General features: G+C 39.3%; 1 protein-coding gene across 1 annotated transcript in view; it reads left to right on the top strand.

Annotated features, from left to right (window-relative positions):
- Window positions 1-99: 99 nt before the first annotated feature.
- Window positions 100-15,730, top strand: part of LOC116491819 (uncharacterized oxidoreductase ZK1290.5-like) — a 44,414-nt gene continuing 28,783 nt past the window's right edge. Inside the window, exons 1-2 of the mRNA XM_032192140.1 lie at window positions 100-197; window positions 12,279-12,527. Coding sequence (XP_032048031.1) covers window positions 107-197; window positions 12,279-12,527 — 340 coding nt within the window. The 5' untranslated portion in view covers window positions 100-106. The remainder of the gene's footprint in view (window positions 198-12,278; window positions 12,528-15,730) is intronic.

The raw sequence follows: 15,730 nt of genomic DNA, 5'->3' as shown, positions 1-15,730 counted from the left end.
CTGCCGAGGCTCCGAGGCCCACCTGCCTCCCGCCACCGCGCTGCGCGGCGCTGGGCGGCCGCGGAGGCTTCTGGGAGTTGTAGTCCGCGGGCCGCCGGCGCCCGACATGGCGGCGGCGGCGGCCGGGGGGGGCGAGGGGCCCGGCGGCCCCGCGGTGCCGCTGCGCAGCGGCCGCAGCATCCCCGTGCTGGGCCTCGGTGAGTCCTGACGGCGGGGGCGGCACCGGGGCAGAGCCAGCGAGCTGCCAGGCCGGGGCGTTTAGGTTTTCTGTCTGCAGCACCGGAGCTGCTCGGTCACACAAGCGTCAGGCTAAGCCATAAGGCAAAGCGAGCCGGGCGCTTATCGTCTGTGTCCCAGCGCTGCGCACTGGCTGCAGGGCAATTGCTGGGGATTTTCACTGGTGTAAAGCAGGGCAAAATCGGAGCTTAGGATTTTAGAGCACGTTAAGCCCTTTACGTTGACAGGAGTTGGCTTTTCATTTTAATAGGGTTAAGTTTTCATCCAGCAACGCTAAACAAATAGCGAGGGTTAGCAGTGCTCACCCAAAACAATTTGAGCAGACTTAAAAAGTCCTAGCAACTCAGCATCAGCAAGAAAAGGAGTTAGAAGTGTACAAAACGTTGCTGACAGTTTTTACCACGTGTGCTTATATGCATTGCATGTGTTCATAAACACGTGGCCTGCACATACCCAGTGCAGGGACCCGTTAGCTCAGTCCCTCCTGAGCGTACTCCGTGCAGCCGCCCCTACACAGTGAGCAAAGGGGCCTGTGCTGCTTGGAAGGACAGGTTTTCTTCCTTTCATTGAATTCTTTTCACTAACCTGTGACATTTTTGGACAGTTTAATTGACTTAAAGATTTTTTACAAATACAGGAAAAGTTTAAGCGGTCTTTTTAAAGAATGGAGTCAGTCTTACATCCATCGTTTCAGTGTGTGCTGAACTGTATCTCAGGTTATGTACAGGGTCATCATTTTTCTACTGGAGATTGTGACCATTACTTAGGTGATCGGGAGAAGCAGACTGGACAGCAAACAGGCAGGAAGACTCCTTTGTACTCACTATGAAATCACATTCTTGCTGTCCTTTAGTTGTATTAATAAGTGCTGAGTAGTTCGTTATCAGCCTGAACTCAAATGCAATAAAATGGATAACAACATAGAATATAAAGAAAATTAAGTTTGAAAATTTCTGGCCCAATAAATTCTGTCAGTTGTAGCTTTCAAGGAGCTTCCCTTGACATGCAGTGTTGTCACAAAGAGCAGGATTCGGTTCTGTGGTCTCCCTTTTCTGTTCTTGTCTTGATAGAGTAACATTTGACATGTTGCTTATGTATTCTGCAGCTCTTTGAGGACATTATAATGGGTAGGTACTAATCAGGTAATTTTAAGAAATCCATGATAGGCGCTGCAAAAACATTGGAGATTAAAAACAAACAAAAAAACTAAACTCAAGACTCACCACACTTGCATTTGTGGCCAAGCTACAAGTACCAAGATCTGCAGCCTAACACAATGGGATCTTTATGGTAGCTGTTCCCACTTACTATACTTTTACAACTTAATGGCAGAATTTTGTTAGAACCTCACTACAATTAACTAATGTTTGTGGCTCAGAAAAAATCACTAAGCAATAAACCAGAGAAGAACTTTCCTCAATGAGAAGGCATTTTCTGCAGGATTTAAGAGTTGATCGTCTTACCCCTCTAAGCATGCAGGCATAACTTATCTGTGGTAAGTCATCTTTGAGGTAACGAGCATGTCTGTTCCCTCTTGCTAGATAATCTCTGTACAGAGCTCTTAGGAAGATGAATATGGTACGTTAAGGTAGTTGCAACATCCAGTCATGTCAACCGTAATGCGGGCCAGAGAGATGTGCAAGTTACTTCCAAGCTGGTCAAACCCCGTTCGCAGAGCAGCTGAGAGCTGCAGTGGGAAACATTTAACGTGTTGTCGGTCAGAGCACTTTGCTCAGGAGAGAGTGCAACAACTGTCTAGGATGGCATTCTATTAAAAATACAATACCTGCTTTTCCCCTTCAAGCTTCAGATGTTAAAAAGTGTTGTTTTTGTTTTCTTTTTTTAAGAATGGGTTTCTATGGCACAGCTGCTTTGGCTTCTTAATTTGTATAGGAGAAGTGCGGTAAGTTTTTCATGGTTTGATGCAAAAAGGGGAGACAGGAACAAGGAAGTTGAGTGTTCTTTGGTTAGTTTACAGTCTCTAGTGAGAATGATGGATTTGTACACCACAGGTTATACAGTGTGCAAAATTTATGATCAGTCTGACAGGTTTACTTGGAGCAATGTGCCAAAATCCGTACATCCAAAATTCTGTATTTACTGACATGCGTATTCAGGTTCTGTGTTGTATCTGTATTGTGTCCAGAAGAAGACAAGTCTGCTAGCAATGGTAAAACAAGAAGTCTTTCCTCAGATACCTACCAATTATTTTAAGGCAGCCTATCTTAGTGCTAGAAATATGCTGTATAGCTGAAGTTTTATTTAACAAAGAGAAAGGATCTACATCTTTCTTGCTTATTGCATGATTTTAAAAACTGTTGATAACTTTATATTTCTTATGTTCCAATTACAACAGTTGTTTTAGACAGTATTATTCACATGCAGGGGGGTCAGACATGTCTACAGGTAATGGTATTTTTCATTACAGAGGCTTCTTTCAAGTAGAAAGTAGAGTAGGTTTGTCTGAAAATAATTGTTGTTTTGGCGCTAATGCTTGATGTAAGTGTAAAAGTATGCCTAGGAGAGTACACTAGTTCATAAAGGCTTTAGATTGCTTTAGAAAATGGGCATGTTTACTGTGCTAAAGGGATAACTAAATTCCTTCTGTATTTGCAAGGTTTACCTTAAAAAACAAAACAAACAAACAACAACAAAAAAAAAAACAACAGGGCAAATAACTGGTATAAAATGGCAGTTTTGAATTTGTTACAGTTACACTTTTGCTTGGGAGCTACATGTTTCCAACTATTGCATACTTTGCTGTGAGTCTTTACTGTAGCAGGGAATTGCATGTTCTTGTATTGTCTTGATTTAACTACAGGCTGCTTGGTCCTTATCTAAAGCAGCACTCTTGAAAACGGATCACTTGTCAAAGTTGTACGCAAAATATTGTCCTCTTTGGGCTTTGGAAAAATAATTCATACGGATTGTATTGTTCATGGTTACTACGGCTATGTAGGAAGCCTCCACTTCGAAAGTTGCCACTTCCTTCTTTTTTATTTTTCCTTTTTTTGAAGTTTGGTGGGTAAAAATGTTACCCTCTAATGTATTTGGATATACTTCAGTAGCATGAGGACTTTTCTTCCTGTAACTAAAATATTAGGAAACTTTTTCAAGGTTATGTGTGTGCTGCATAGTTGAGTTCAGCATGACATTGCTCCTTGTTGGAAAGCTTTGTGGCCTGAGGGAGACGTGATGATAAAGTTCCTTAGTGCTAAAAAGTATTTCCTTTGCCACTGTGCCTCTCCGAGTGCTTTAGTCTATTTTCCAACTAAAAATAAGCACACCAGTGCATTTTAAAACTTTGCGAATGGGGAAGCTCCGTACATGACTTTAAAAAAAAATAAAATTACATTCGTTTACTACAAAAGTTCCCCAAAACCTCAGTTATAGCCATCTCTTAAGACTTGTTCTGGCTCTCTAGATTCCCTTCAGAAAAGTTTTGGTTTTTTTTTTTCTTTTCTTTTCTTGAGGAGCTAGGATGTGTGGATAGCAATCATGAAATTCAGGGATTTGGCCAAATAGCATGTGATTTCCTGACAAAATTTGTTGGTGATACCACAAATATACATAGAATGTTTTCTTGTAAAGTTTTGTTTTGTTTTGTTTTCTGTATAATTCTCAAGTTTCAGTATAATTAGTAACTTGATGAGATTTTAAAACAGAAAAAAAGTCATCGCATGATCCCCTCCTATCAAAGTATAAAATTAATGCCATGCTTGTATGAGGAGGGAGGTTTTCCCCATGGAGAAAAGCATAAACTCATTTTTCTCCTCAAAAAGCTATGTGTAATCTGAACCTTAATGCTGAGTAGAAGTATCTTGATATTTCCTTCCATTATGCATTACTATAACATAGTTATCTGCCGCTTCATTATTAATCATAGAGTTGCTCATAGTCATTTTTAAACTTAACTGTGCTCAGAAAAAAAGACCTAGTCCTGCTGGGGCTGGAATCGAGTGAGATTTTACTTCTCAGTTCAATGGCAGCAGATTCAAGCCTTCACTTCTTGTTCTCAGCTGTTACTGCCTTTTTTTTTTTTTTTCTTCCCATGGCTCTTGTTTTTTCATGGCTTCAGTTCCTAAGGAAATTTATGGAACAGTGGTCTTGATACCAAGACCTATGGCACTCCCCCCTATTAATCTTACCCCGTAATAAGAATTGGCTGTTTATTTCTGCCCTTTGTTTTACGTCTCAACTTCTTTTTTTCTCCCCTAGTTCTGTCAGGAGTTTACTTCTCACCCATGGTTACCAAGTTTCCTTAATAGCCTCTTGTGATGAACAAAATGCCACAACTATAAATCTTTGTGCTTCGATTCATCCACCGTTTCGGGAGATCTGACCTTGAGAAGTTGTACTTGAGCTTTGAGGGCTGCCATATATTTAACTCCTCCCGTATGTACGAAATGTGGCCGTGGTCCATGTGGGTACATGCTTGGAGGCGGCGGGGTAAAATGTGCCTCCTCTCCTAACCTGACAAAATGTACTGACCTCCTGAAAAGACGAAACGCTGCACAAATGGGGTTCTGAAGGGTGTTAGTGAATGCACCTGAGGGAAAGTGCTGGGCAAGTTTCTGCTGATATCAGCGTACCTAGTACAGAATGGTACAGAAATAAATGTGCTTTTGGTTTGTTTGTTTGTTTTTCTGGAGGAAATTGCTGCTTTGTCTGCTCTTTGTATACCTACAAACATTTGAGACCAACTTTTTATATTTTTACAGGGGATTTTACCTTGAGCCTGATTGTAAAAAGGACAGTTTTCTTAATCTTCAATGCCATATTACCTCATCTGTGCCATTTTCCATAAAAACTCCAAAACCCCTTTAGCATTAGAGTTATATAAGTATGTGAATTAAATAGAAAAAGATTTTAGAAAAATAGAAAAAGATTTAGATTTTTTTTTTTTCTAAATAAGTTCAATCTAGAGAAGAACACTTAATGTTCCTGATAAGGACTTCAGGACTATACTTTTAAAGCACCTGCATAAAATAGAACTGAAAGAAATTAAAAGTGTATAATAAAAATTCTGTGATCACTTTGTGGCAAATGTGGATCTTACAGTTACCCACAAGAAGCAGAAGAAATAGACGGCCTAAATATTAGTTAAGTGCACTGTAGTGCCAATAATTACTGTAGTAAAGGCAATGCAGTTCAAGTGAACCTTATAGATTTGTGAGAGTAATTGTAGCTACAGTCCCAAGGCTCATTTTCTGAGGAAAGACATCGTGAAGAAAGTGTAGGAAACTCTGTTGGTAACACTTTCAAATCATACAAGCTTAATGGCTCATTAGATGAATGAATTATTTGTAACCAGCCTGAAATGAGTGGAGGAGCAAGCTCCAGGGTATTTAACTTTTGTCTTTCACCATGTTTCTGTAATGTAGAAAAATGATACAGAACTTGATGAAAAAAAGAGCCTGACTTTTATCTTTCAGCCTTCGTAGCGCAGATTTTCGTTGCCGTACCTGTTTTCTTTGCCAGGGCTCCGTAGCACAGTCCTGGCAGCACTGAGTGGTGAGCTCAGGTGCTGCTGTAACCAGCGCTGCAGCAGTGCCTCGTGCCTCCAAGTGGGGAGGAGGGAGGTGCTGGTTCCTAAACCTCCTTCAGTTCTTCCAATGGTTATGCAAAGTGCCTCCAGCACCGAGTGTAATACAAAATCCTCCTGACAGGGGGGAGAGAGGAGAGAAAGGGGATTGGTATCCTTGTGGCTTTACATCAGTTTCATAACGAAGCTGTGTTGCCTAGGCTTAATGCCTGAATGGGTGGACTTTGCATGCTGGTGCACGCTGGTCTGAGGGTGAATGTGCACCATGAGAGGAGGGGCTGCAAGAAGCATCGCTTAGTATCCGAGATTTGAGAAAATACATCTTAAATTCTTAGATGATGGGGATAAAAAGCACTTGATCAAAACTGTTCGGTATTGGATAGCTGCGTTGCTGCTGTCCTTTGAACTTGTGAATGCCGTTAGCCACCAGTGGGATGCTGCAAGGCTCGCACCTTCCAGTGCCATCATTTCTCTGTAGTCTGAGTAGGCACCACGGGCACTATGACGGTGTAACAAAGTAGCCATCAGCTTGAACATCATCTTCAATGAGGGTCTTACAATAATGAGTTATCATACATGCATTTTCTTTTTGTCAAATCACTGTAAATTGCAACTCTGTTTTTTTCTGTAGTATTATCTTTACAATATTTTTAATTGGTGTTGAATTATTGATCTAAGGTTAACTAAGCTTTTTAATATTGCTATCATTCTACTTAATTGTATGCTGATTATGGTTAGTTGTAAATGATACATATAATTTATTCTTCAGTCAAACTTTCACAGTGGCAATGATTGTGGTAATATGCTACTTAAATGCAAACTGTGGACTTAGTACTCGCATCTCTTTTTTCCTTTTGATCATGTTTTTTTGTATGTGTGTGAAAGTTGTTTGAAGACGGAAAATTGTGTCACAGGTCTGTCATTTGTTGTGAAGTGTTTCCAAATTTCTAATACTGTGAATCAATTGATGTAATCTTTATCAGACAGAGTAGTTTAGGAAGATGTATAAGAAAGAAGGAAAATAACACTAATAGTTGTATTGGGTCTCTTTATTTGCTGTATAGCACGTATCATCCTTACTAGTTATGAAGCTGAAAGTTCTGTCAAGGTATGATAAGTACTGGAAGCAATTTCAATGGAGTTAACAGAGGGAATTGAATGAAAATCATTTAAAACTGGTTCACACCAGCAATTCTTCGTGCACTATTAACTGCTAAGATCTAGTCACAAAACATTATTCCGAGGAGAAAAGGTTTAGTGAACCTTAGAAATTGGATTTGATTTATGCCAGAAAATCTGCCTTTTCACTGCTTGAGATTTCTATGGAAGGAAGCCACAGTCTTTTACCAAACGGTTTCTAAGGTAACATCTTATAGCAGAGCATCTGAAACCAATTTGGTTGTTAATGAGAAATAGTTCTCTCAGTGGTGGGAAAGTGGGGAGTGAAAGAAAAGGCTTCAACATTTGGCAGTCTGTCTGTAAGGGCATTTAAATGTGTGCTGCCGCTCTGCTTATGAAATTTCTACGTGAATTAGACATTCACAGTCTACCTTTCAAATGACAGGTCGGGGTTTGTCCTTCCATATACATTTAATTGAGAAGTTATCAATGATAAAAAATACTTGTGTGTGACAGCTGGATAATTTAAATAGCCGGCATTTTCATCTGGAAAGACCTTTATTCCTACAGGGGAAAAATAATTGCTTTTTTGGGCGATAGTGTATTTTTCCTGCCAGAAACGCGTCCTAGTGAATTGGTGGTTTCAGAGCTGCAGCACCCCGCTGGTGATGGGTGCTGCCTGCAGAGTTCCTGGGCTCCTTGTGGGAGCCATCCCGTGACATTGCTTTCATAACTCCTTTTCTAAAGTTGTGTCTGGATCAGCGATGCACCTTAATGTTACGGTAGGTGATCTGAATATCCTTCACAGTCTGACCCTCTTTGGGATGGAGGGAATAGAGTACTTCTGTCAACAGTGGCTCGTTGCCACTTCTTCCTTCCTCTCAGGAAGAGCGAAAACTAGTAATTCTGGCTTCCCTTTCCCTGCATACATAATCAACATGTTAGGGCTCTCTCCTGCTCTCACAGCGTGCCTAGGCTGTATTCCCGCAGTCTGTTCCTAGGTGCCTGAGGAGCACTGCGGAGCTGAAGATCCTGCTTGCATACTTTCCTTCCTCTTCTTATTGAAGTCTGAGCTTATTATAACCGAGTCACAGAGGAGAAAAACAGCCCCAGAGTGACCCCTTCGCACTAAGCAGTGGATTATATTTAGCAAAAACATCTGAAACATCAAAGTAAAGCTTCAATCAAAAAGAAATAGAAAAAAAAAAAAAAAGCAATATCTAGACAGCTTTTACAGAGTCAAGAGAAACTTGGTTGTAATCTCTAGACTTCAGTCAGGTCTGTTAGCAATATCTTAGCATAGCAGTGTTTGAATAACATGAAGCTGTGCTTGCAGGATTGTTGTAATGCCGTAAAATGTGTGTCAGTGCAACTTCAGACCTCTGTCGAGTTCTCTGGTGAATCTCCTTGTACCAGTGTGCTCCTACTGTCGGGAAGCACCTGCTGTAGTGCAGTGCTCTGGGGGCCTCCCCACTGTCCCGTGAGGTCAGAAGCCAATTTACGCCTGTACTTCAAGAGCTGCAGCTCCTCTTGCACCATATCCATACAAAACCACCTTCACCAGCAGCTGGTTGTCAGAGCTGCTCCATTAGGTACATGTTGTTAGGTGACACTCCTGGGATCCGAGTAAAGATGTCCAAGTTATTTCATAAGATTGGTTGTGATTAAATTTGAGTGTAGCCACATTTCATAACTAGAAATGCTCTGCAACTGCCTTATGAAAAATATGGAGAAAGAGAGCTCCATAACAAGCTTGACTTTGATTTCACTTGCTGCAAAGGAAAACCCCTCTGCTCTCAAAAGGAAGAGAGGATGCAATGAATACTTCGTCATGCGATGCTAAATTTGATATGCAGGGTAACTGACCCAATTAAGAAAAAACTGAGCCAAAATTCAGCAGCAAGAACACTTGGGTTCTGTGCTATACTTACAGAAAGTCAGTGTGACCTTATCTGCTTGTGTAAGAGCAGCACCGGCGATAGCTCTGGGGAACATCAGGGAAGAAGGGCTCCAGGAAACGAGTTAGTGGAGAAGGACTTTCTGATCTCTTTGTGGTTGGCTTGAATACAACTTATTATCTTTTTTGTTTTAGTAAAAAACAGGGAATATATCAAATTATTTAACTACTGCTGCTGAAAGGGGGATTTTTCTTTCTCTATTTTTCTCCCCATTCCTTGCCTGAAGTCTTGAGTTTTGTTTTCCTCTGGAGAGTTATTCTGCTTCCTGAATAATTATAAAACTATACGCTTTTTGGCTGTTCAGCGCGCTGAATCAGCTTGTCAGGGAGTCACATGAATGCAAAAGTAGGTGAAAGAAGAAGAAGAAAGACTGGCAGCCTCTTTCAATAACAGTAAGCAAGGACAGTAAGTAAAGGCTGCCTGTCCTTGAGCCAGTCTAGAGAAGAGGCACACCATTCTGTGAATGGCTCAGCAGTGAACCTTGAAACGTGTTGTATGTTCATTTGCTGTGTGTAGGCAGCATTTTGTGTTTGATCATGTCATAAGATATCAGTGGAATCAAGTTGTACTGACACCAAAAACTTCAGTGTATTCACAACGTGAAATTGGTAAAGATGCATTACATGGCCCTAATGTTGATGTAGTGTTGAAATAATACCAGTAAAACTAATAGAACAAGGTATTTCAAGCTTATTATGGTATATAGTGAGCACGTAAACATCAGTAAAAGAGTGTTTGATATTTTTCTTCTGAGAGTTTTCTTCTGAAGTGACTACTTAAAGATCAGCCAGCAAAGGAATGGTATTTTTCTAGGTGTTTTGTTTGTCAGCTGGGTGTTTTTATTGCCTACTGATGTCAGAAGAGAATTAATCTGTGAGATGATCTCTGAACATCCAGCCCGCAGTTTCTCTAATGTAAACTCTTTTAATGTAAGTGGTTGCACTGATTTCAAGTAGCCATGGTTATTCATATCAGAGGACATTTTTATATTTTCAGATAATATTTTCACAGATTATGAAGACATTAGGTCCCCAGAAAGTGAGAGAGAAAGTAAATCATGTTTCTCTTTTTTTTTTTTTTTTGTGGGGGAAGGAAGGGGTAAATAGTTCTTAAGCATTTGTTTATTTAGTACATCAGGACTGTTGTAATTCATCTTGAGGAACAGAAATTAGGATAATTCCCTCAAGGGTAATCTTGGTCTCTATTTCCTCCTAAACAAGTGTGCATGCCGTCATGGAATAGGGAACGATAACAAATACATCCTGAATTTTCCTTCTCTCCCACTCTCTCCCTTTACCTTAAAAGGGTTAAATTAAAAAAAAAAAAAAAAAGAAAAAGAAAAAAAGCTGTTTGTCCTAAATGTTCTTACTGAAATCCATTATGCATGAAAAGAGTCTGAGTTCATTTGCAAGACCTCTAAATGAACTCCATTCATTCTGTGCTTAGAGAAGTCCATTCAGCCAGAAACAGGCATAATAATTGCAACCTAATTTATTTGGCACCAATACCAGATTATTAAAAGGGATTCTTATGAAAAAGTATAGTAATTTTTCTATGCCAGTTATATAATTTTTAATAAAATTCCTTTAGTATCTGAATAATGTAATAATTGCATGTGTGTTCTATGTGTATAGATGCATAGAAGCTGCATTCATCAAATTCTTAAACATTTATGAAGACTGTGAAATTGCAATTTTAGAGGTGTGATTTGAATTAGCTTAACTTATTTTTTGGTGTAAAGCAAGTTGTAGGGACATTATCTGTAGGTGGTTCAGGAATTAAACCAGTTACAGTATTTGTCATAATTAGTGGCAATGGAGAAAAAACTCTAAAATTTCCTGTCTTTTAAAATATTGTAACTTTGTGTACTTTAGAATGGTAAAATCCTTACCATATGCATGTCAAAATTGTAGGAATATAATAAAATCTAAGTAAAATATAAGTAAATCAAGAATTGAATACTCCAAATTTTGTACATCCTAAATGTAAGCAGGGGTTGTCCCACTGTGAGCAGCAGAATTTCATGCTCTTCAGGTGTCTGTGTATCTTAGACCGTATTATAGCTAACATGGTTTGCCAGTGGTGAGCAGGATGATACAAGTAGCATTGACTTTCCTTCTAAGATTGGGAATGAACAAAAATGATGAGCATTGAGGAGAACCTGGCTTGTCGTACATGCACGAGGACTTTGTAAGCGCTCGTGGGCATTCTCTCGCCAGTTCAGGTATGGGAAGCGCTGTGGGTGCATCTGAGGTAACTGTGTGTGTGTTTCCTTTTTCTGCCCCTCTGGGTGAGCTTACGCACTTGTTCATTTCATAATGTGCAGATAGGGTGCTTAATGTACAAATAAACACCATGTTTGGAGGAAAAGAGAAAGTTGTCAGTGGATACAACTTTAATTTGATATTATTCTTTGACCTGTAGTCCTTCTGCAGATAGCGTTGTAGCCATCTGCGTGCTGACTGCTGTTCCTGGAATTAGGGCCTCTAAGTACCAGGCATCACCTTAGAAGCTGGCTTTAATAGCTGACGGAGCATTTCCTCAAACAAACTGTAGAAAATACTGTTTGTGGGAAGTCTGACTGGGGGTGAATGGGTGAGGGGCTCACGGCAGGAAGAACAACTAACAGGAAAGGGTAAGTAGAAATATCATCCTCCTTGCTCTCAACCAGTTCTTTATCTGACGGTCCTCCTGCTGGTTGCTTTTCCTGCTGAGTCTCCTCCTCCTTCCGTCCCCTTGACAAGCAAAATACACTTTTTGTACATCCAGTGAATACCTACACAATGAGAGTCGCTTGACTTTGTTGCCGAGGCTCCCTGTGCACCAGTTCTCTAACCCCTGTGCAGGATTCCATTGTTCTGGTTACTGCTGAGCCTGACGTTATGTGAGTTGCACCTGCAGCACGGCCCAGTCTGCAGTGGGTTCCACAATGCAGTAACAACGTGAAACTACCAGGAGTTCAAAAGAGTAAATGCTTCATTATATGGTTTCTGCAATGTAAATTGTTTTTAAGTTACATATTTTGTTTCATGCTGTTAGTGTTTTATCTGTAAATGTTGTGCTCCTATATGAAAATAAAATGTCATATACTGTTTTTTCATAAGGTATCTATTTTCTGTTTGATGTTCTTCATTCAGCCTGACTTATGATCTCACTTCTTTACAGTTACTTCTTTATTTTTTTCTGTTTTCTGATCAGCATCAACAACCTAGCATCTTACATATTTTCACAGCCTGGAGATGTGTAAGGGCACACTGCCTGTCAGTTCCCATTTCTTTGCTATGTGAAGTGAGAATTCAAAAAGAAGGTTCTGTGACAATATTAATTTAAAAAAAAAAAAAAAAGTGGGGGAACAAACAATCAAAAAAGAAATATGTCACTCATAATTCACTTCTAATTTTCTAATTTCTTTTGTTTAGGTACTTCCCATCAGGGTGGCTATTCCCATGATGCTGTGGTCCATGCATTACAGAAATGTGGCATTCGTCATATTGACACGGCAAAAAGATACGGCTGTGAATCTCTTCTCCAAAAAGCCATTAAAGAGAGTGGTGTGAAGCGGGAGGACCTCTGGATAACCACCAAATTGTGGCATAGTGATTATGGCTATGAAAACACAAAAAAAGCCTGCTTGGAGTCATGTGAAAGACTTGGTGTTGACTATCTTGGTATGAATCTTTAATATAACTCATTTACCATGCCTTCTCTGTGAATGTTTGGAAAGATGAATGAATTCTTGTAAAACACTGTAGCACAGGTGGGTAGATTACAGTAGCCAAATTCTGCCTTTACATTTTTGCAAATTTCTTGTTCTGTTTATTCTCTAGGAAATTTGCATACCTGTAACTGAGATCACATAATTTTTCCTTGTTGCAAATCTTTTAAAACAGATTAAGGTGTATTTTTTGTAGAAACGCATTCCATTGTTAAATTGATTTGAGGACCAACTACAAGTGCTATATATTTTGCTGAAAACACTCAAAACCTAAAAAAGAACAAGGATTCACAGACTTGACAATAATTTATTGTTAAGAGGGACACAAAAATGCCTAAGCTCTTGTGTGGTCTGCTAAATCTCAGAGAACAAGAGTCCTTTCTACAAGTTATTTTGTAGGATTATTGACAGTTCTAAAAAAATAGCTAAGTAACTGTCTTTGGTTTGATCTGTCTGCTGCAATATACTTCAAGGAAAAAGTTAGAAGTGTCTATAAGACTTGAGAAGACTAAATTTAACACTGAGTTAGACTTAGTTTTAAGTATACCCTGGTCATGACCTTCTCATAGTCAAAGAAGTGATATTTTTACTACTGTTTGACAGGCAACAAGCTGCAATAGTGACCTCAGTTAATTCTGTGTAACAGATCATAAAAGTGGTGGAACCTAATAAAAAAAAAAAAAAAAAAAAAAAAAGATTTGTTTTATACTGGTTTTTACTTCTTCCTGCCTAGCTAGAGCAATCAAAAGAAAGTGAAGGGAGAGAAAGATGAATTTAAAGTAATAACCTAAAACAATGACACTGGTAGAGAGTGTTAATGTGGACAATCAAGGAATAATTGGTTGAACATTATATATTAGTGTCCTGAAAATGCATATATGCTTCTCTTTCCTCACTCTGTCCACCTGTTACCAATAATCAAACTTTAATGAAGTGAACAGCTCTTTTGAAGTACAGATTTTGTGGAATCATTTATTGATAGCAGCCGTGTGCTAGATTTGCTGGCTTTTTTGCCTGGTACATTTCAAGATGAAGAGGCAAAATCTCTATCTGTTAAAGACTTTGATTTTTATATGCACATCTTTGGCTCCATTTCTAATGGAAATTTATCCCTGAACTGCCTGCACAAGTACAGAGTAAATCAGAATGAATTAATATTTCTTCTTCTCTGTCCCATGCAAATACAGGTCACTGCAAGGAGACTCTCATTTAAAAAAAAAAAAAAAAAAAAAAAGTTTCAGTCCTTGGTTTTGTCCTCTAAACAGAGAAATAACATGTTTCCTTCTCTCTGCATTCTGTTTGTTATGTTTTGTGTTTGCTTTCTTTTTTCCCGTGCTTTCTATGGCACTGTTACTGAATGCCAATGAGAGGAAAACTTGACTCACTTCCAGGAAATCATTCTCAGTGATTCCTTTCAGTAATTTGCTTTTTTCTCAGGTAGCAGACTGGTTAAAGTAGGTGCTCGCACAAATACTCAGCTTGGATATTGCTGCTAAGCAGAAGTTTGTGAGCTGAGGAAAAAATATTTGAGAGCTAGAAATGCCCTAATACTGTCACCAAGTGAGTGACTCCGTGGTCTGGCATAAACAGAACATCTTATCTGTCAGATACTTTCAACTCAGACTTCTTTTGCTCACATTACAGAGACAAATTTAGAAGTTATTACAAGTGCCTGCACAATTTACCCCAATATCCAATGCTTTTTTTCTTCTTTTTTTTTTTTTTCCTCCCCAGTCTCCTGTCTTCCCTCCTTTTCTTCCTCTGCTTTCTTCCATTAATGCGGAGATGTTTGAACAATTTATAAAGGTCTTCCTGAACGACCAGTTAGTGGAACACAGGGAGCTAAACCGATGCTGACTTCAGTTTGTTTTAACTTCATGTTTTGTAAACCACGATGAGTTAGGAAATGCTTCATGTGCAATTCACGGATCTGTCAGTGAGGATGGTGACCCCCGCCAGAGGGATGGGATGACAGAACAACAGTTAGACACAATGTGATCTGCTGTTGTGTCAAAGAGATAAAGTTGAATTCTCTGTTCTGTGCTACAAGTTCTGGTGAAGGAGGCCCTTAGAGCAGGTACAATGTGTGGTATGTTTTACAGGGTTGGTAAAAAGCATCATGCTTTAGGGAGCCAAATATCTTCTATCTGAACACACCTGAACTGGAAGGTGCTATTGGAAGGATTTTCAAACAAGAAGTGGAAGTACCTTGAAACATGAACTTTTCAAGTGTTTCACAAATGTTTAGAGTAAGGGATTTTTGTTGGAAATTTTGAGGCTTGTCACAAGTCTTAACAAAAGTAAATAGAATACAGAAGACTGGTTTGCAAATACAGTTATAAGCTTGTAGACTTGAAGCTTAGATACCTTAGCTCTGCTTTCATTCATACCTGCATTTTACATCACCTTTCTGCTGGCCAGTCTATGCAATAGAGAGGGCATGAAATTCAATGGCAGGAAAAGTTCTAGTAATGACAGCAATTTGTGTCCCAGCCTGTTGAGGAAAGTAAATTATGTAGTTACAAGCATGTGTTACAAGCATGTTCTAGCCAGCAGTTTTTCTTTGAAATAGAAATATGAAATGTGGAGCAAAGCATTACTCTAAATTTGAATTTCCTAATTTCATCATATATTAACCAAATACATGGTGGTTACAGCATTTCCAAAAACATACATGGTTCATATAGAAAATTGCAAGATCCTAGATAAGTTACACCTTTATGTTAGAGGGAAAGTTAGCCATTCAGGGGAGTGAAAAAGGAAAAGCTCCAGGGGCCTGGCAGCTGATTGTGCAGCTAAGCTTTGTTCCAAGGAAAGTCTTGTTAACGTCTCCTTGAGGACCACGTAGGCTACAGTCCATCTATACAGACTTTATTAAAGATGTGGTGAATACTAGTTGATAAATCCGTGTGTTAGCTGTAGAAAATGCCAGCTGTTGAAACAGATTTGAGGCAGTCACTGCTTTTTAAGAGAGTGTTCCATGTAAAGCATCGTTATAAAACTTTTTTAGTAGACAGTTTCAGGCAAGTGGTATTAGGCGAACAGTGTTCCAGAGGTTTTGTTGGAATCAGGAGATTGTATATCCATGAGAAGCTGGAATTTTTTTCTTATTTGCGGGCAGTGGTTATAACAGAGGTTCCCCTTGCATTTTCTAAA

Source organism: Aythya fuligula, chromosome 8, assembly GCF_009819795.1.
Source record: "Aythya fuligula isolate bAytFul2 chromosome 8, bAytFul2.pri, whole genome shotgun sequence".
Lineage (NCBI taxonomy): Eukaryota > Metazoa > Chordata > Aves > Anseriformes > Anatidae > Aythya > Aythya fuligula.
Note: the sequence above shows the minus strand (reverse complement) of the source record. Positions and strands in the feature narration are given on the sequence as shown.